Source organism: Equus quagga, chromosome 3 (assembly GCF_021613505.1).
Source record: "Equus quagga isolate Etosha38 chromosome 3, UCLA_HA_Equagga_1.0, whole genome shotgun sequence".
NCBI classification, from domain to species: Eukaryota; Metazoa; Chordata; class Mammalia; order Perissodactyla; family Equidae; genus Equus; species Equus quagga.
Genome location: NC_060269.1, coordinates 102,476,670 through 102,499,145, shown reverse-complemented (window position 1 = coordinate 102,499,145; position 22,476 = coordinate 102,476,670). Strand labels below are relative to the sequence as shown.

Genomic DNA, 22,476 nt, shown 5'->3' with positions numbered 1-22,476 from the left:
TGTGAGGTAAAGAGAATAAGCTAGTGAAACCAAAGTCTTTCTAATAGCTCAGTTGTATAATAGGAAGCAGGTAGCAGTTGTTATATTTCTAAAACAACATATATTCCACTGGGCAGGGTGTTAAACTGGATGAGGGCAAACATCTTGTCATGTCTTTAGGCAAGGAGTGATGCTGAGGCTGGATGCACAGTAAATGCCAAGCAGCATTATTCGTCTCTTAAAGAAAATAGAAGGGTGAATCATTTTACGCAATTCTAACTATTGAGTAGTTTCTTTAGCCAAAGATAAAATTAACAAAATCTGCACCAGTGAAAATAGCCTGAGTATTTGCACAATAATATTGATATTGTGAATACTCTGCTTGCTTTTATGTTTTTGAGGAAACTCAGCCCTCAGCTAACATCTGCCAATCCTCCTCTTTTTTTCTGAGGAAGACTGGCCCTGAGCTAACATCCATGCCCATCTTCCTCTACTTTATATGTGGGACGCCTGCCACAGCATGGCTTGATGGGTAGTGCCATGTCCCCACCCGGGATCCGGGCTGGCGGATCCCAGGTCGCCAAAATGGAACGTGTGCACTTAACTGCTGCGCCACCTGGCCGGCCCTGCAAATACACTGCTTGATGCTCTTGTGTCCATGTGTAATGTTTGAAACACAATTAAGTTCAATAATTTTCTTATGGTATAACTTTTGCATTAGAATAATTAATGTCAATATACCCATATAGTTTTATTTTTATTTAATTTTTGCTTCTTCTCTTTGGCATGCTGTATTTCTAACTCTTAAACAGACAGTAAATCACTTGAAAACAAATTTTCATCTGAGAAGTTAATTATGAGGTTGTTTTGTCTTAAGAGGAAGGGATCTTTACATCACAACTTCTTGCTGGAATTAACTGGGGGAGTCCCATCTGTGAGGCATCCCAGCTTCAGGCCTCCAATACAACTACTCCCTTTTTTCCTTCTTTTCTGTTTTTGAAAACTCCCAGCAACACACCAGACATTTTGAGATGACAAATACAGCGGTTGCCACACAGGCCAGCAGGAACCCAATCACATCCAAAGAGTGGTACTGGAACCAGTTGAGGTCATGGGAGGCTGGCCTCAGGTGTTTGGCTCCTTTGTGGCGCATGACAAACTCGATCCAGAAGACTGCTCGATCTAGAGGCTTCATTGGTTGGTCATGTTGAATTCTTGATAATTTCATAGCATTCTCTTTATAGCTAAAGGAGAAACACAAAGATAGCAGCATTGAAAGGAAGTTAATTTGCTTAAGCACATCATTCACATTAAAGGTTTTTGAAGCGCCATATATATGTTTCAAAATAAGTGCCATAGAATTGCAGAAGATGTATATGTTTACTTTGGTCTTCATAGACAGTTCAGTTTTCAAGTTGAAATTCTCTGATGACTAACATTTTAAAAAGTGAAGATGAAGATCAGGTGGGAAAGTTAAATCCTTTCTTGCAGAGGAGATGATAGGAGCCATTCTAAGGACTATAAGTCAGATGATGAATGCAATTTTAGGATGATGCTCTTGAAGTTTCTAAAGAGGAATTGTGTCACTGAGCTGTGTTCCCACCTCAGCACCTTTGCACTTTGTGTGCCCTCTGCCCCTCTCCTTGAGCACTCTTCCCTGCAACACCCCAAGGCTTGCTTCCTGCTTCTGATGGAGGCAAGAGCTTCTGTGTCACATCTCAGACAGGCTCTTCCTGGCCACCCTAATAGCAGCCCTAGGCACTTCTTCTATATTTTTCTTTTTTCTTCTATTTGATTTCTAGATTTCTAAATACATTTTGTAAAATATACCTTTAATTTAAGTAAAAAATATAGAAGAAAAATGCACATATCCTAAGTGAAGAGCTCAAAATTTCATAATCAGCAAGAATATCATCCTGAATTGAACATTAAATGAACCTACCACCTACATATTTGCATCGCATACCAGAAGCTACTGGAAGCCCCCCATTCTCTTGGACTTTTTAGTCACTAATCTCTTCTACAAATTAACTGTTATTATGATTTTAACCACATAGATTAATTTTTCTGGTTCATTTATTGGAATAAGATAGTAATATTCATTCATTTTTGTCATTTCTGTAGCAGTTGCTGGTGAATTCCATTGCTGTATAGTATCCAGTGTCTGACACTACCACAAGTTATCTCTTCATAATGATCCATGGACATGTGGATTGTTAATAAAATTTTGGCCACTTCTACTAATACTGATGTAAATATTGTTTTAAATATGTTTTGGTTTACATATCTATACTTTTGTGCCTAATTGCTAGAAGGGAATTGCAGAGAAGATGGTGCACGTATGATTATAATTTCTTTATTGATTCTGAATTATTTAAAAATGTATTGCTTAATTTTCAAAATTTAGAATCTTTTTAGTTCTTTTTCTTTGATGATTTCTAACTTAATTCTTATCTGGCCAGATAATATGCTGTTTAAAATTTGAAAATTTTCGAAGTCTTAGTTTTGCCTCAGCATGTGTGGTCAATTCCATTGATTATTCTATATGCTGTTGAAAAACGTGTTTTCATCATTCTTATATATGTATAATATAATAGATATATCAAATAGTTTACATTTTAAAATTGAGTTCCTCAAACCTTTTATGTACTTATGTATTTTGTCATCTTTTTCTATATCATAGAAAAAAGTCTTTAAACATCCTATTATGACTACAGATTTGTGTGTTTTATTTTTATTTTTGTCTACTTTTGCTTCATTTATTTGGAGGATTCATTAGTAGGTGCTACAAATGAATAATTTGTATTCTTTTGCAGAATTAACCTATTTATCAAAATGAAGTATTTTTTATTTTAGTAGTATTTCTGGTCTACTGTGTCTGATTTTATTACAGTTATACATGTTTCTAAGTTACTGTTGAAATAGATCTTTTCCTATTTCCTACCTTTGTACTTACAATTTTCCTATACTGTTCTATTTAGGCATCTCTTGTAAATAGTATGTATAGTTAGTTTTGAAAATCCATTCTGACAATTTTGTTTTTAAATGATTTAGTGTGCTTGGATTTACTGTAAGTACTGACATCTTTACCTATATTCACACAAAAGCATATATAGCAGTATTCGTAATAGCCAAACGTGGAACAACCAAAATATCCATGAAATGTTAAATGGGTAAGTAAAATGTGCTGTGTCCTTATCATAGAATATTACTCAGCAATACAAAGCTACGACAAGGAAGAAAGTCAAAAATATTATGCTATGTGAAAGAAGCCGGTTGCAAAAGACTATATATTGCATGATTCCATGTGTATGAAATGTCTAGAAGGGCTAATCTGTAGAGACAGAAAGCTGATTAATGGTTACTTGGGCAGGGGGGAATAGGTCGTGACTTCTAAGGCATGTCACATTTCTTTTGTGGTGATGAAAATATCCTAAATTTATATTATTGTGATGGTTTCATAGCTCTATAAACATACTACATATATTTGAATTTTATAATTCTATAGTATGTAAATTATATCACATTATAAAATCTGCTAAAACAATAATAAAAAGCAATTTTTGATATAAAGAGATTTACAATATCAGAGATGTTACCTACTGAATTGAAAGAATTTATATTTCTACTAGTTCATCATTCTTTCCTTCTCAAGTTCTATCGTGTTCTAAAAAATGTGTCCTTCTTACAATTACCTATGTAACTTTATATTATTTGAAGAGAAAATTGTTGCCCCAGTTGGTTACTTATTAAATCTATAGAGTTAAAATACAGGTTTGAAATAAATGTTTGCATGAAAATAAAAGGAGATTTAAGAATGGTTAAATCATATTAATAATTTCATAATTAGCCTCTTGAAAATGGGGTGAAATTCATACTCGTCATTGGCAGAAGAACCTATCTGTTAATACAATCTATTAAAAAAATTATGATACTTACGATGGGTCATGCATGACTGTCTTCAGTGCATTGAGCAAATCTGTACTTGACATTGAACTGAAGTCCAATCTAACAGCTGCTCCCTTGGTCTTCATGTGAGCAACATTATCAGGTTGATCCGCAAACAAAGGAATGCCCACCATAGGAATCCCGTGGTAGATCGCCTCATAGATGCCGTTGGCTCCACCATGAGTTATAAAGGCTTTGGTTTTTGGATGACCTAGGATTGGGTGAATTTCAGCACACTAATAAGTATAAGTCTTAGGATAAAATGAGAGTAGGGCAATATAAGACACTGAAAGAGGCCTTGTTTTCTAGATAGCTGATTATTATACACATGTAACTACATTAAAATGTCTTTCAGAGCTCAGAGGACAAAGCACCTAAATCTGCTGGAGAGATTAGTAAAGGCTACATAGAAGATTGGTGTATTACTTGAGACTTTAAAAATGAATACAAGATGCCAAGTGGACAAAATTGAAAGAGAACATGTTGGATAAAATAAGAATGGATGGGAAATAAAAAAGAGACGGAGATATGTCAGAATATATTCTCTTAATGAAATAGTGAAGTCACTGAGTCTGATAAGCAGCGTGTCAAGGCAGCAGGAAGTTGATGGTGGTGGTGCAGGAATCGGTGGAAGGAAAGGTTATGCTTATCCTTTCTCCCTACGACTGGAAAATAAATACAAGAAAATTAATTTTTATTTTTGAGGTTTCCAATGATAAATGTTCAATAAAGTTTTTTCCTGCTGAACTCTTATCATCTGGTTGGAGTTACTCTCATTTCAGTGTTTGTTTTCCAGAGTCTTACCGAGAAGGTCATTCTGGGGGATCCACTTATAGAGCCGAGTATTTGGCCCTAAGGTATCTGGTTTCTTGCCATCAAATCTCCATATAACCTGTTGGAGTAAAGAAAATGCCTTATTCCATGAGTCAAACTTCTAAGATGTAGCGTGTTAGAATTGAATAGATTAAGAGACCTCTAGTTAAACCTGTTCATTTTGACAGATGAGGAAATGAGGACAAGAGAAGCTAAGTAATGAGAACTACTAACACTGATGTAAGGGGACCACTCATATTTCATGTAGTTATTTTATATTCAATCAAGTATGAATGCAATCATGATGTTACATACCTGGGTTAGACAAATGAGATTTTCAATGACCAATTCAAGCACATAAAAATTTTTTAGGCATTCATTATAATTACACTGGAAAAATTTGCAAATTACTAATCATCTGCTAATTTAACTATGTATTATACTAGTTCTCAGCTTCCAAATTTAGCATTAGCCTGCTTATTTCTTTTTGAGTGTTGGGAGAAGTGACTTACTTATGTCCACTTGTTCCAAAAGCTATTTCATTAGAATTTTACATCTTTTGATTTACAAAAATGGAAATGTATGCAAACAGCTATTTATGAGAACAAAATAATTCTGATTAGTAACAATTTATTATTAATAATTAGTAATTTCTGCTTGGTAAGTATGTTTAGCTTCTTTTAAATTACTATTAATCCTGTTACGCCCAAGAAAAATTTCAAGTAATTTTTTTATGTGAATCCAGAGTATTATTATTATTGCTGGGTTTGAAAATTTAATGATGTGATACAATGCATTGACAGCATTGATTAACATGGTTTTTTATAGCCAAGCCATTTTCAAGTCCAGTACGAAAATTAGTTACAGATTTTGCAATTCCCATGCAATCCTCATAAGCTAGATTCTAAATTACCAGTGGTTAACACCTATGTGCTATGTGAACCTTAGAGCAACTTCGGTTCTCAGCAAATTAGCATAGATGATAAGCATAAAACCATCAGTTAGGAAACTAAAAAGTGGTTCCCAAATACACAGAGACTCCAGGTATGTTCTATGTATTAGAAATAATTAACTACCATATGTTATGGAGAAGGGGCATCTGAAAGTTTCCCACGCTATCCTGGCTTCTAATTGACTCCTTTCTCCTTCGCCTATATTCCCTTCTCCTGTGTTCACTTCTGCTTCTTCATTCGAGAGGAATTATTATTCAGATGGATTAGAAACAGAGTCCTCGCAAGTCCACATTTTATAAAAGACAGGGTCACCTTAGGGGCTGACGCACCTCCACCCTTTCTTTTATGTTTTCTTGCTACAAACTTTAGCAGGGCTCAGTCCACAAGGGCAGTTTTTCCTCTTTCCTTTTTTTTCCTGTTGTTTTTCTCTCTAGATCATCGTGGCTGAATAGGTACCTGAATGCAGGTAGGTGAGCCTTCACCATCCTTTCTCTGTATAGCTCCCTGAAAAGCACGTTGAACAGGCCTATTCTGAAGCTGAGGGGAAGTAAAAGAAGCCTGGATTACCTGGCAAGCCTAAACTTCAGGATGCCTTTCAGACTGTTATCATTTCTTGATTAATGTTAGTGTTAAAATTTACCTCCTTTCTTTCTTTCCTTTTTTTTTTTTTGTTGAGGAAGATTTGTCCTGAGCTGACATCTGTGTCAATCTTCCTTCATTTTGCATGTGGATTGCCGCCACAGCATGGCTGACGAGCAGTGTATGTCTGTGCCCGGGATCTGAACCTGTGGACCTGGGATGCTGAAGTGGATTGTGCTGAAGTTAACCACTACATGATGGGGCCAGCCCCTAACTGTTTTCTGGGAACATCTGTAGCATGTATAGTGCCCTCGGGAATCCTGCAAGGGAAAGGAGCAAATGACAGGGTGGAATTTGATGATATCTTTACCTGCTTGCAGTATCAGTATAATACCCAAACTTCACGCTGCATCTGTTAGATATATTTGTATCTGATCTCAATGTTAATGCCAAAATTGTCAATCAAAAACACCCTACGCACTGTTGGCACCTGCCAAATATACTTTGGCTTTGAAACTCATTTTTGAGATAAATTGGATCTATCATAATACAGTGTAGTTTACATTTCATGCAGGAAATTTCTGTAACCAGATCCTTTTCAAAATTTAACAGATGCATTAAATAGTTGTCCACTATAAACTACTGTATCTTACCTTTTGTGGAATCTGGGCAAGGGCTGATGCAATCACATTGGCTCTTTCTTCTGTCATGTTGCTGACCATTGACCCCAGACTAAATACCACAATACCATTTTCTCCAGAGCTCTGGGCAAACTCTTCTATTTCCTGTGAAGAAATAATTTGCTCCATCATAAAAGAGCATCACCACAGTAGACATTATTGAAAGGATTGCTACAAACAACTAAGGAGAGAAAATCACCTATTGTCAGGAATTGCTATAGTAGTGCTTATTTATTTTTAATTGTGGTAAAATATACATAATATCAAATTTGCCATCTTAACCTTTCTTAAGTGTACATTTCAGTAGTATGTACATTCTCATTACTATGTAACCAACCTCCAGAACTCTTCACCTTGCAAATTGAAACTATACCCATTTTACAATAATTCCCTGGCAACTGTCATTCTTTCTGCTTCTATGAATTTGACTAGTATAGATAAATTATATAAGTGAATTATGTGGTATTCGTCCTTTCGTGAGTGCCGCATTTCACTTAGAGTAATGTCCTTGAGATTCAGCCATGTTGTAGCCCGTGTTAGAATCTGCTTCAATTTTAAGGCTGAGTTGTATTCCACTGTGTGTAAATTCCACATTTTGTTTATTAATTCATCTGTTGATGGATACTTGGGGTGCTTCCACATTTTGGCTCTTGTGAATAGTGCTGCTATGCAGACGGCTATGCATATATCTCAGTGGGATCCTAATGTCAATTGCATTTGATAAATGCCCAGAAGTGGAATTGCTGTACCTTACGGTAATACCACGCTTAATTTTTCTGGGAACCTCCATTCTGTTTTCCTCAGTGTTTGTTAATAATAGATCTAATCCCTCAATTCCTTTGGAATGGTACCATTGATATGAGATTAATTTCCTTTATTATGTATATTTGTGCAAATACGTTTGTGTGTATAAGCAAGAAGTGAAATACAGCCAGTACACAGTAGTGCAGAGGAAATGGTCTTAGACAATATAATACCTAGCCTCTTCATTTATACTGTTATTAATTACTGTTAGATATTCTTGTAAGCAGGTTACAGAACAGAATCTTAACTCTTGATTCTTTATCATTATAGTTCTACTAAGTTACTTGTTTTGTTCTAGGCAGATTTTCTCTAGAATTATTTTAGTTTAGTTGTTAGTATTTTCTTTCTCTGACTATGAGCACTATGAAAATTTTGTATGAGTGCGATGACTTTACATCTTTTCCTCTCAGCTCTGTAATAATTTATACTTCACCTTAACCTTTGTCAGTATTTCTCAAGCTCCCCCTAAATCACTCTTTAAAGGCTGGACAATTGCTGATGAGTAATCTCAGACTCATCAGACAAATGTGTCTGATATTACTGTTTGGAGTTTCCATGAAATAGCCCTAAGATTCCTATTTATAATCCAGAAATATACATGTATATTACTTATTTGAGTGACCATATTTCTGGTTTGTTTATGTATGATAGCTTTTGCCCTGAAATCATATTGTAAAAAGGATGCCCTAGTCGAATATGCTATGTGTAACTGACAGTGATTGGCCCTTATCACCTCCTTGAGTCCCCCAGGGAGCAGCTGGCCCACAGTGGGAGAGATACAGCAGGCTTTCTGCAGCACAGAGCTGGTCACCCTCTTGCCTGGAATGGTTTCAAAATTATTCTGACTTGTCTTCCCACATTCTTGCCTATTTAAAATCAATATGTTACTTTCAGAACTGGAATAATTCCTAATGGCTCACTATACCAAAGAAACAAATGTAGAAGAGCCAAAAGTTTCTGGATATCTTGTCAAAACTGCAGTCATCCTGTTTGTGGTCATTCTGTTTTAAATTCATTATTTGTCCGCTTGTCTCTGGAAATTAGTGACACAACCCTTCCAGTATAAAGAGCATACTTTATGATCATAATCATTATTGTTCTATGATCCCTATTGGATATTTTTTAGCATTGTGGTCTTTCCGTAGTATAATAATTTCCACACAGTTTTTGTTACATGCTTATATTCTATGTTTCCAAGTAGAATGTGAGGTGTGTATGTGGGAAAATTGTGTCTACACTGCTTCTCTGCATATCCAGCACATAGCTCTGGACTATGCTAGTCACTTTAAGAATATTCTTTGAGGGCCAGCGTTGGTGGCCTAGTGGTTAAGTTTGGTATGCTCCACTTTGGTGGCCCAGGCCTGGTTCCCGGGCAGGGACCCACACCATTTGTCTGTCAGTGACCATGCTGTCATAGCGGCCCACATACAAACAGAGGAAGGTTGGCCATAGATGTTGGTTCAGGGCAAATCTTAGCCAGCAAAAAACAAAAACAAGAATATCTTTGAATGTGTGACTGATGCTGTCTTATATGTTGAATAATGGGGTCTTAATTTAACAGACCCTATTCCTAAACTCTTCCAGGTATAATACTTTATTCTGAGATGATAATGAAATGCAGAGTCTTGTAATGGTATTGAAATATATGAGTTTCTAATTAGTAGGTCACTTTACCCAGCTTCCCATATCACTCTCACTGTAATCAAACATTCTAAATTAAGATCAGAGAATCGTTTCTATTGCAAAAGCAAAGTAAACCAACCACACAAACAAGAGTACGTTACCTTAGGCAGGGGTTTGGCAGGTTTGCAGTGATATCCTCCAATAAATTCAAAATGTGGTAAGACTGGGTGAGGAAATTCAAAGTCCCAATAGTTTCGAACAAGCCACATTTCAGCTTTCCTCATTAACTCAATTAATGTAGTGCGTCTTCCTGAAGGGAAAAAAGCAAACAAAAGTTAAGGAAATGAGAGTTTTGTAATGTGAATATACCAGGTAATTTTCTGAAAAGAGCTTGGAATGACGTAGCCAAAGATGTTGAAAAGTGTCTGTGGTTTCACAACACAAATGTGTGTGTGTATACATACAATATACATGTTTTATATATTTTATTTATATATATACAACAAAGTGTAAGAGACTGTCATCTATAACATCACATCAGTGCATTCAGAATTATGAACAGTTATTAAACTTAAGCCACTAAAGAATTAAACATGCATTTGCTTACTCTGTAAAGCTGCAGAAGCAATTGATGCAAATGTTAACAGTGATTTCAACTGGTCCATCAACTCACCCTGCCATACCCATGGAACGCATTTGCCTAGAGCACTAAGTCTAGTTTCTACAGTTGAGCAAGCTGTTTCCTCGATCCTGGGTTTTCCAAGTAAACTGTGAGGCTTTTGAAAGTATAGCTGCTCCTGCATTTGGTTCATGTCAGGAGCTTGATAATATATGTGTACTAAATAAATGTCTTTGCAAAAAATAGCTGGAAAGTTTGCGTAAAGTATGGAAATAGATGTACTCACCCTTAACTGTGGCTCATTTGATCTTTAATGGAGAGACATAGTTTTTAAAAAATATGGACTAGTAACTTGTATGTCCACCTTTTGACAAAACTCTGAGCCTTGAAAATAGATGATTAGTAAGTACTTGGGGAAGGAATGTGTAATCATTAGAAACTCTAATTATAGGTTCATGTATCTGAGATAGTGTCATTATATCTTTCAATTGTGAAGGACTCCTTCAGGTAATATGGCAAAATAGTTTATTTTTTAAGTGAATCTAAACTAAATAATGGGAAATAACTTCCTCATGGATCCATACACTGTCATGCTAGAAATATGTTACTCCTCAATCTTTGTCTCCTTTCATCGATATTTAGTGAAATTTCTAATGACTTTTATTAAAGATGAAAAAATTTGTAGTAAAATTGATATCTAGGATGATTAAGCAGAGCAAAGAGGATTTTTAGGGCCGTGAAACTACATTATGATATTGTAATGGTGGACACATGACATTATAATTTTGTCCAAAATCAAAGAATGTACAACACCAAGATAGAACCCTAATATAAAATATGGACTTTAGGTGATAATGGTGTGTCAATATCATTTCATCAACTGTACCAACATCTCCTGTAGGGGATGTTGATAACAGGGGAGGCAATGCATCTACGGGAACAAGGTGTATATGAGAATTCTCTACTCAATATTGCTCTGGACTGAAAACTCCTCTATGAAATAAAGACTCTCACAAACAAGTAAACAAGAATGGATATGTAATTGCTTAATGAACTCCTCAGTGCTTTAACTTTTAGTTTATGATTTCCTGGAGTGTTCTGTACTAGTAATGGACTATGGCATTCTAATTGACCCTATAATTTAAGCATTTCCATAATATTTGTTAGTTTGGGAGATCATTTTGTACTTTTCTTTCAACACTTCACTTATAAAAGACAATTTCCTCTGACTTTATACAAACTCACCTTCCAAGGTGCTAGGAAAATTAGGACTTCAAGCTACCACCAAAAATCATGACTTACCTAATACTTCACTGTAAAATTGATCCCACTTCTTCTCATTAAATGTTTGGAACCAAAACTCAAAATAAAGCACATATAACATATTTTTTACCCTCTCCATGAATGTCATTTGATCACTTAATTCTGACATAACAACAGGTACATAGGATGGAGGGAATGGAAGTCCTCCACTATATTTTTCAATTTTATGGCCTGGAACGAAGCGGAGACTGTACATTAAAGGTATTTTCAGTAGCTCAGCCAGCAGCTCACCACACGGTCCAACGGCATCTGCGAGAACCAGATCAAACTTTGATTCTTGTAATTTTCTTACAAGTTTTTTGTTCAAAACTGCATCTTTACAGAGCTTTAGAGTAGAATCAGAGTAATCCCAAATGACTCCTTGCATTAGCGAAAAATGTTCCCAAACTGGTTCTTTTGGCAGATGTATCAAATCGTCAATAATTTTTCTGAAAATACCCTCATATTCATGTTTTGTATAAGATGCAGGATAAATCTCAAATTTAATAGCAGATGGTTTGTTGGGATCAACGAGAATCGAAGCTGAAGATGTTAGAACACTCACTTCATGACCTCTCTGGACAAGTTCATCCAGGATTGTCTTCATATTGATCCAATGGCTGTATTCTGTAGGCCATACCAGCACCTTTCCAGCACTCCCAGGGCTAAAGTAACAACTCAGTTGTAGCAACAGCAGAAGTGAAATCCATTCCAGAGACATGTTGGTGGAATGCAATGCTTCCTTTCAAATTGCTGATCCCTTGTACCATTGCTCAGGCTTATATTCAAGGAGAAATCAATCAAGAAGTTAAAATATAACTCCTACAGCTCAAAGTAAATAGATGACCTGGACAATCAGAGAATTTGGATAGCAAGTGGAAAAAGCAAAGTTAGATGACTTTGTTTGTATACGTGTGTTTAATATCTGTTTTATGAGTAAAAGCGTTACTATCTGCTAAGAGGTGATGCTCTTGTATGTGTAAGTCGCTGTATTTGGAAGATTGTCAAGAGCAGTGGCAAGTGAGATGCAATTGTGTCTGCAGTCTTGTTGAACTTTAAAGTATACAATTCAATAGTTCATAGTATATTCACAGAATTGTGCAACCACCACAAAAATCAGTTGGAGAGTATTTTCCTCATCTATAAATAAACCGTTACCCTTTAGATGGAACTCCCTAATCTCAGCCTCCCCCAAGCCACATTCGACCATCATTGTAGCTTCTGTCTTTAGATTTGCATATTCTGAACATTTCCCATAAGTGGAATCCTGTAATATGTGGTCTTTTCTGACTGACTCCTTTCATTTAGCATAACGTTTTAAAGGGTCATCCATGTTGTAACACGTCAGGGCTTCATTCCTTTTCATTGGCAAATAATATTCCATAGTATCAATATCCCATATGTTGTTTACTCATTCATAAATTGATCAACATTTTTTTGCATTTTCTGGCTATTATGAATAATGTCATTAATATTTTCGTGAAAGTTTTGAGTGGACACGTTTTCCTTTCTCTTGCCTATATAGCTGGAAGTAGAATTGCTGGTTCATATGGTAACTGTATGTTTCACCTTTGAGGATGTGGCATACCGTTTTCCAAAGTGAATGCACCATTTTCCATTTCCCTTATCAACATATAATGGTTAGAATTTCTCCATATCCTTGCCAACATTTGTTATTTTGTCTAGTCATAGGTCTACTAGTGGGAGTGAAGTTGTATCTCGTTGTGGTTTGAGTTACTTTTCTCTGATCTTATTGTTAAACACCTTTGCATATCCTTGTTCAACACTTGTATATTTTTCCTGGAGAAATATCTGTTCAGAACCCTTGTTAATTTTTAATTGGACTATTCATCTTCTTATTATTCAATTATAAGAGCTTTTCAAAATATATTTTGGATATAATTCCCTTATGAGATATATGATTTCTAAATATGTCTTCAATTATGCAGGTTGTCTTTTCCCTTTCTCGAAGGCGTCCTTTATAGAACAAAAGTTTTAAGTTTTGATGAAGTCCAGTTTCTCTATATGTAATTTGTTTGCTTTGCTTTGGTGTCATAAAAGAAATCACTGCCAAATCCAATATCACAAAGTTTTACCTATGTTTTTCCATAAGAGGCTTATAGTTTTATTTTTACATTTAGGCTTTTCCCTTTTGAGTAACTTTTGTATATGGTTTGAGATAGGCGGTCCAACTTCCTTCTTTTACATGTGGATAATGAGTTTTCATTGAAGACTTTATTTAGAAGACTGCTCATTCCTTTCTCAAAAATCAATTAACCATCAATGTGTGAGTATATTTCTGTATTCTAATGTCTATTTTGTTGATTTATTTGCTTTTCTGTATGTCTGTATCACGCTGTCTTGAATAGTGTACTGTGTAATTGGCTTTGAAATCAATTAGTATAATTCCTCCAACTTCATTCTTTCTTTTCAAGATTATTTGAAGAGTTTTAGGTCCCTTAAATATCTATGTGAATTTTAGGGTTAGTTTGTCAATTCATACAAAGAAGTCAGCTGGGGTTTTGATAGAGACTGTGTTGAATCTGTGTATCAACTTGTGGAGAATTGCCATTATGACAATATTAGGTCTTTTGATCCTAGAATATGAGATGTCTTTCCTTTTATTTAGATCTTTTAAATACATTTCCACAATGTTTTGCACTTTCCACAGTATCAGTTTTTCAATTTTATTGTTAAATTTATTCCTAAGTACTTTATTCTCTTGGTGCTATTATACAGTTATGAGCTGCATATTGATGTTTCTGTCAAAGACGGACCACATACATGCCGGTGATCCCATAAGATTTTGCCACATAGCCTAAGTGTGTGATAGGCTATACCATCTAAGCTTGTGTAGTGCACCCTATGATGTCTTACAATGTCAAAATTGCCTAACAACGCGTTTCTCGGAATATATTCCTGTTATTAAGAGACTATGACTGTGGTGGGATTATTTTCTTAATTTCATTTTGAATTGTTTATTGCATGTGTTTATTGTATATTTTCTGGTGAATTCTAAAGAATTTTCTCCATATAAACTCATTTCATCTGCCAACAGAGGTAGTTTTATGCCTTCCTTTTCAATGTGGATTACTTTATTTTACATTCTTGCCAAATGTCTTGACTTGAACCTCCCTTTAAATGTTGAATAGAAATGTTGAGAGTGCACCTCATCTTGTTCCTTGTCTTTGAAAGAAAAAACATTTAGTGTTTCACCATCAAGTATGATGTCAACTGTGTGTTTTTTGTAGATACTTTTTGCCTACTTGAGCAAGTTTTCTCTGTTCCTAGTTTACTGAGTATTTTAATCATGAAAAGCATTAGATTTTGTCGAATGCTTTTTCTACATTATTGAGATGATCATGCAGGTTTTCTCCTTCCTTTTATTGATAATGGTGTATTATATTAATGATTTTTCAGTTGTTCCAGCAACTTTGCATCCTGAGATCAATTCAACTTTTTCTTGGTGTGGAAGTCTGTATATTCTTGATTTTGGTTTGCTCGCATATTGTCGAGGACATTTGTGTCTACATTCTTGTGATGTCTTTGTGTTTTCAATATCTGGGCCTAATTGAATATGTTGGGAAGTGTTTCCTCCTTTTCCATTTTCTGGAGGGTCTTATTGAAGAATTGATATTAAATCTTGGTCAAATTAATCAGTGAAGGCAACTTGGCCTGATCTTTTCTTTGTAAGTAGTTTTTGATTACTATTTCAATCTTTTTTTATTGTCCTATTCAGGTTTTCTCTTTCTTTTTGAGTTTGTTTAATAGTTGATCTCGTCTGCACCCTCTAGTACTGGAGTTTCTTTTCTTTTAATTGAAGTATAATTGATTTACAATATTATATTAGCTTCAGGTATACATCATAGTGATCTGGTATTTACGTATATAATGAAATGATCACCATGATAAGGCTGTTCACCATCTGTCATCATACAAAGTTAATACAATATTATTGATTATATTCCTTCTACTGCTCATTACATCCCCGTGACTTATTTTATAACTGAGAATTTGTACCTCTTCATCCGCTTCACCTGTTTTACCTGCCCACCAACCCCCTCCCCTCTGGCAACCACCAGTTTGTTTTCTGTATCTATGAGTCTGTTTCTGTTCTGTTTTGTTTGTTCATTTGTTTTGTGTTTTATATACCACATATTTGTGAATCATATAGCAACTGCCTTTCTCTGTCTGACTTGTTTCATTCAGAATAATATACTTTTCCTTCCATGTTGTTGAAAATGGCAAGATTTTATTCTTTTTTAAAGATGAATACTATTCATTGTATACACATATATCTCTCACATCTTTATCCATTTATCTATCGATGGACATTTTGGTTGCTTCTATATTTTGGCTATTGTAAATAATGATGCATTGAAGATAGCAGTGCATATATCTTTTCAAGTTAATGTTTTCATTTCTTTTGGATAAATTCCCAGAAGTAGACTTGCTGAATTGTGTGGTAGTTCTATTTTTAATTTTTTGAGGAAACTTCATACTGTTTTCCAAAGTGCCTCCACCAATGTACATTCCTACCAACAGTGCACGAGGGTTTGCTTTTTTCCACATCCTTACTAATGCTTTTTAGGTTTTGTCTTTTTGATAGTAGCTATTCTTATTGGTGTGAGGTGATATTTCATTGTGGTTTTGATCTGATTTGCCTGATGATTAGTGATGTTGAGCATCTATTCAAGTGCCTGTTGGCTGTCTGTATGTCTTCTTTGGAAAAATGTCTATTTAGGTCCTCTGCCAATTTTTTATTTGTTTTTTTTTTTTGTTTTTTGATGTTAAGCTGTATAAGTTCCTTATATATTTTGAATGTTAATCCCATATCAAATACATAACTTGCAAATATCTTCTCCCATTTAGTGGGTTGCCCTTTTGTTCTGTAGATCGTTTCCTTAAGTTTAAAAATCTTTTTACTTTGATGTAGTTCCATTCATTTATTTTTTTCTTTTATTGTTATTGCATAAGGATTCAGGTCCAAGAAAACATTACTAAGACTGATGGCAAAGAATGTATTTCCTATGTTTTCTTCTAGGAGTTTTATAGTTTCAGGTCTTACATTCAAGTCTTTAATTCATTTTGAATTAATTTTGGTATATGGTGTAAGACAGTGGTCTAGTTTCATTCTTTTGCATGTGGTTGCCCTGTTTTCTCAGCACCATTTACTGAAGAAACTTTCCTTCTTCCGTTATATGTTCTTGGCTTCTTTGATGAAGATTAGCTGTCCATAGATGTATGGCTTTCTTTCTGGGGTCAAAATTCTTTTCCACTGATCTGTGCGTCTGTTTTTCTGTGACTGCCATGCTGTTTTGATTACTATACTTTTGTAGCATACTTTAAATTCAAGAGGATAATACTTCCAGCCTCGTTCGTTTTTCTCAGCCTTGCTTTGGCTATTCTGTGTCTTTTGTTGTTTGATAGAAATTTTAGGATTCTTTGTTCTAATTCCATGAAGAATGTCATTGGGATTGCATTGAATCTGTAGTTTGCTGTAGGGAATATGAATTCTTTAACTAATGTTTATTCTCCCAATCCATGAACATGGAATATCTTTCCATTTCTTAAGGTCTTTTTCGATTTCTTTCAACAGTGTCTTACCATCTTCAGTGTATAGATCTTTCATATCCTTGGTTACATTTATTCCTAGGTATTTTATTCTCTGGTTGCAATTGAAAGTGATATTGTATTCTTGACTTCTCTTTCTGCTAGTTCAATGTTAGTGTATAGAAATGCAACTGATTTTTGTATGTTGATTTTGTATCCTTCAACTTTACTGTATTTATTGATTATTCCTAATATTTTTTTTGGTGGATTCTTTAGAGTTTTCTAATACAGAATCATTTAATCTGCAAATAGTGACAGTTGCAGATCTACATTTCTCATTTGGATCTCTTTTATTTTTTTTTCTGGCATAATCACTCTGGCTCGAACTTACAATACTATTTTAAATAAAAATGACGAGAGTGGGCATACTTTTCTTGTTACTGTTCTCAGAGAAAAGGTCTTCAGTTGTTTCCCATTGACTGTGATGTTGGCTGTGGCTTTTTCACATATGGCCTTTATTATTAGTACTTTCCTTCTATATCCATTTTCTTTAGGTTTTTTTTTTTTATCATATATGGGTGTTGGATTTTGTCAAATGGTTTCTTTGCATCTATTGAGATGATCATGTGATTTTTATTCTTAATTTGGTTAGTGTGGTGTATCACATTGACTGATTTGTGGATGTTGAACCATGCCTGCATCCCTGGAATAAATTCCCCTTGATCATGGTGTATGATGCTTGGAATGTATTGTTGTATTTGATTTGCTAATATTTTGTTGAGGACTTTTGCATCTATATTCATTAGTGATATTGGTGTGTAATTTCCTTTTTTATGTTGTCCTTGTCTGTTTTTGTATCAGGGTAATGCTGGCCTTGTAAAATGAGTTAGGAAGTGTCTCATCCTCTTCAATTTTTTAGAGTAGTTTGAGAAAGATTGGAAAAATCTTTGAATGTTTGGTAGAATTCACCAGAGAAGTCTGGTCCTCGATTTTTGTTTTTTGAGAGATTTTTAAGTACTGTTTCAATATGTTTGCTTGTCATTGGTCTATTCAGAGTCTCTATTTCTTCTTGATTCAGTTTTAGGAGGTTGTATGATTCTGAGAATTTATCCATTTCTTCTAGGTTATTCAGTTTGTTCGCAGGTAGCTTTTCAGAGTATTTTCTTATAACGCTTTGTATTTCTGTGTTGGCTGTTGTAGTTTCTCCTCTTTCATTTCTGATTTTATTTGAGTCTTTTCTATTTTTTTCTTGGTAAGTCTTCCTAAAGGTTTGTCAGTTTTGTTTATCTTCTCAAAGTAGCAGCTTTTAGTTTATTTGACATTTCTATTGTTTTCTAGTCTCTATTTTGTTTATCTCTGCTCAGATTGTTTTCTTTCCTTCCTTCTACTATCTTTGGACTTTGTTCTTGTTTTTCTAGTTCTTTTAGGTACAAAGTAGGTTTGTGTACTTGAGATTTTACTTGTTTGTTGAGGTAGGCTTGTAATGTTATAAATTTACCTCTTAGAATGGCTTTGTTGCTTCTTATAAGTTTTGGTATTTTGTGTTTCCATTTTCATTTGTCTGTAGGCATTTTTTGATTCCTCCTTTGGTGTGTTCATTATTACAAGAGTTGTTCGGGAGCATGTTGCATAGGCTTCACATATTTGTGACTTTCCCAGTTTTTTTCTTGTGGTTGATTTCTAGTTTCATGTCACTGTGGTCAGAAAAGGTGATAGATATCATTTCAATCCTCTTAAATGTATTGAGGCATGTTTTGCTTCCCATCACATAGCCTATGTGTGAACTGTTCCATAAGCACTTGAGAATAATGTATATTCTGCTGTTTTTGGATGCAATGTTCTATATATCTCTCTTAAGTTCATCTGGTCTAGTGTATCATTTAAGGCCACTGTTTCCTTGTTGACATTCTGTCTGGATGACTTATCCATTGAAGTAAGCAGGGAGTTATGGTCCCCTACTACTATTGTGTTGTTGTCAATTTCTCCCTTTAGGTCTGTTAATAGTTGCTTTATATACTTTGGTGCCCTGGCATTAGGTGCATATATCTTAATAAGTGTTATGTTGTCTTGGTGAAATGTACCTTTTATCATTAAGTAATGGACATCTTTGTCTCTTGCTTTTTTTTTTTTTTTAATCTTGTAGTCTGCTTTGTGTGATTTAAGTATTGCAACACTTGTATTCTTTTGCTTGGCATTGACCTGGAGTATCATATTCCATCCCTTCACCTTGAGCCTATGTTTATCTTTAGAGGTGAGATGTATTTCCTTAGGCCGCATATTGTTGGGTCTTGTTTTTAAATCCATTGAGCCACTCTTTGTCTTTTGATTAGTGAATTCAAACCATTTACATTTAGAGTGTTTTATGATATATGAGGGCTTAATACTGCCATTTTATCTCATCTTTTCTGGTTGTTCTGTATTTCCATTGTTTCCTTTCCTTTGTATTTCTGACTATCATTTCACTTTGTGGTTTTCTCTGATGACTTTCTGATTTCTTCTTATTTATGATCTGTGAGTCTGCTATGAATTTTGTTTTGCAGCTACCATGAGATTTGTAAAAAAGGTCGAATAGATGAGATAGGCCATTTTCTGATATGCTCTTCTCTCCATTATCCTATGCAGATTCTATCTTTTGATTTCTTTTTCTCCTAGTTCATTGTTAGTGTATAGGAATGCTTTTGATTTTTTAAAATTGATTTTCTACCCTGAAACTTTGTTGTAGTTGTTGATTATTTCTAATAGTTTTCTGGTGGATTCTTCAGGGTTCTCTATATATAAAATATTATCATCTGCAAATAGCAAAAGTTTCACTTCTTCTTTTCCGGTTTGGATTCCTTTTATTTCCTTTTCTTGCCTAATTGCTCTGGCCAATACCTCCAGTACTATGTTGAATAGAAGTGGTGAGAGTGGACACCTTTGTCTTGTTCCTATTCTCAGAGGGATAGCTTTTAGTTTTTCACCCTTAAGTATGATGCTCGCTGTGGGTTTGTCATATATGGCCATTATTATATTGAGGTACTTTCCTTCAATACCCATGTATTGAGAAGTTTTATCATAAATGGATATTGGATCTTGTCAAATGATTTCTCTGCATATATTGAGATGATCATGTGATTCTTATTTCTCACTTTGTTAATGTGGTGTATCTCATTGATTTATTTGTGGATGTTGAATAATACTTGCATCCCTGGAATGAATCCCAGTTGATCATGATGCACAAATCTTTTCATATATTGTTGTATTTGATTTGCCAATATTTTGTTGAGGATTTTTGCATCTAAGTTTATCAGTGATATTGGCCTGTTGTTTTCCTTCTTCGTGTTGTCCTTGTTTGGTTTCGGTATCAGGGTAATGTTGGCCTCATAGAATGTGTTAAGAAGGGTTCCATCTTCTTCAGTTTTTCAGAATAGTTTGAGAAGGATAGGCACTAATTCTTCTTTGAATGTTTGGTAGAATTCTCCAGAGAAGTCATCTGTTCCTGGACTTTTGTTTTTCTGGAAGTTTTTGATTACTATTTCCATCTCCGTGCTTGTAATAGGTCTATTCAGATTCTCTATTTCTTCTTGATTCTGTTTTGAGAGATTGTAGTAGTCTAGGAATTCATCCATTTCTTCTAAGGTATTGAATTTGTGGGAATATAGTTTTTCATATCATTCTCTTATACTCCTTTGAAATTCTGCAGTATCTGTTGTAATTTCTGCTCTATCATTTCTCCAATTATTTCTTTGAGACTTCTCCCATTTTTCTTGGTGAGTCTGGCTGAGGGTTTGTCAATTTTGTGTGTCTTCTCAAACCACCTCCTCTTAGTTTCAGTAACACTCTATTCTGTTTTTTGAGTCTCTCTGTCATTTTTTTAGTTGACCATATTTTTAAAATTATTATTATTATTTTTTCATTTATTTGTTTATTTTCAGATGTACATCATAATATATTTCAAGTTCTGTGTAGATTACGTCATGTTCACCACCCAAAAACTAAATATGGTCCATCACCTCACATATGAGCTTAATCACCCCTTTTGCCCTCCCTTCTCCCCCTTCCCCTGTGCTAACCACCAATCCAATCTCCAATGCTATGTGTTTGTCTGTCGTTGTTTTTATCTGCTACTTATGAGTGAGATCATATGGTATTTGACTTTCTCCCTCTGACTTATTTCACTCAGCCTAATACCCTCAAGGTCCATCCATGTTGTCACAAATGGCTGGATTTCATCATTCCTTATGGCTGAGTAGCAGTCTATCATGTGTAAATACCACATCTTCTTTATCCATTGGTCTCTTGATGGGCACCTAGGTTGTTTCCAAGTCTTGGCTATTGTGTATAATGCTGCAATGAACGTAGGGGTGCAAGTATCTTTATGCCTTTGTGTTTTCAAGTTCTTTGGATAAATACCCAGCAGTGGGATAGCTGGATCATATGGTAGATCTATCCTTAATTTTCTGAGGAAACTCCATACTGCTTTCCATAGAGGCTGCACCAGTTTGGACTCCCACCAGCAGTGAACAAGGGTTCCCTTCTCTCCATATCCTCTCTAACATTTGTTGTTTCCTGTCTTGTTAATTATAGCCATTCTGACCGGAATGAAGTGATACCTCCTTGTAGTTTTGATTTGCATTTCCCTGATAAGTAATGATGTTGAGCATCTTTTCATATGCCTGTTGGCCATCCGTATATCTTCTTTGGAGAAATCTCTGTTCAGATCTTTTGCCCATTTTCTAATTGGAGTGTTGGTTTTTTGTTGTTGAGCTGTATGAGTTCTTTGTATATTTTGGATATTAATGCCTTATCTGATGTATGGTTTGCAAATATCCTCTTCCAATTTTTAGGGTGTCTTTTCATTTTGTTGATGGTTTCCTTTGCTGTGCAGAAGATTTTACTTTGATGTAGTCCCATTTGTTCATTTTTCGTTTTGTTTCCCTTGACCGGTCAGGCATGGGACTTGAAAATATGCTGCAAAATCAACCTACAAAAATCGGTTGCATTTCTATACATTAACAATGAAGTAACCGAAAGAGAAATTAAGAATACAATCCCATTTACAATTGCAACAAAAAGAATAAAATACCTAGGAATTACCTTAACCAAAGAGGTGAAAGATCTGTACACTGAAAACTATAAATCATTGTTGAAAGAAATCGAAGAAGACACACAGAAATGGAAAGATATTCCATGCTCTTGGATTGGAAGAATTAACATTGTTAAAATGTCCATACTTCCTAAAGCAATCTATAGATTTAACGCAATCCCTATCAAAGTTCCAACAACACCTTTCACAGAAATAGAACAAAGAATCCTAAAATTTATATGGGACAACAAAAGACCCCGAATAGCCAAAGGATTCCTGAGGAACGAGAACAAAGCTGGAGGTATCACACTCCCAGATGTCAAAATATACTACAAAGCCATAGTAACCAAAACAGCATGGTACTGGCACAAAAACAGACACACAGATTAGTGGAACAGAATTGAGAGCCCAGAAGTAAACCCACACATTTATGGACAGCTAATATTTCACAAGGGAGCCAAGAGCATATGATGGAGAAAGGAGAGTCTCTTAAATAAATGATGTTGGGAAAACTAAACAGCCTCATGCAAGAGAATGAAAGTAGACCATTCCCTCACA

The 22,476-nt window shown here is 35.0% G+C and overlaps 1 protein-coding gene across 1 annotated transcript; it reads right to left on the bottom strand.

Annotated features, from left to right (window-relative positions):
- Window positions 1–725: 725 nt before the first annotated feature.
- Window positions 726–12,030, bottom strand: LOC124237256 (UDP-glucuronosyltransferase 2B31-like). The gene is made up of 6 exons (XM_046656717.1): window positions 11,301–12,030; window positions 9,541–9,689; window positions 6,926–7,057; window positions 4,732–4,819; window positions 3,919–4,138; window positions 726–1,223 (listed from the first exon to the last, which is right to left on the bottom strand). The coding sequence occupies exons 1-6, from the start codon at window positions 12,019–12,021 to the stop codon at window positions 947–949; spliced, it is 1,587 nt and encodes a 528-aa protein (XP_046512673.1). The 5' UTR covers window positions 12,022–12,030; the 3' UTR covers window positions 726–946.
- Window positions 12,031–22,476: the final 10,446 nt, after the last annotated feature.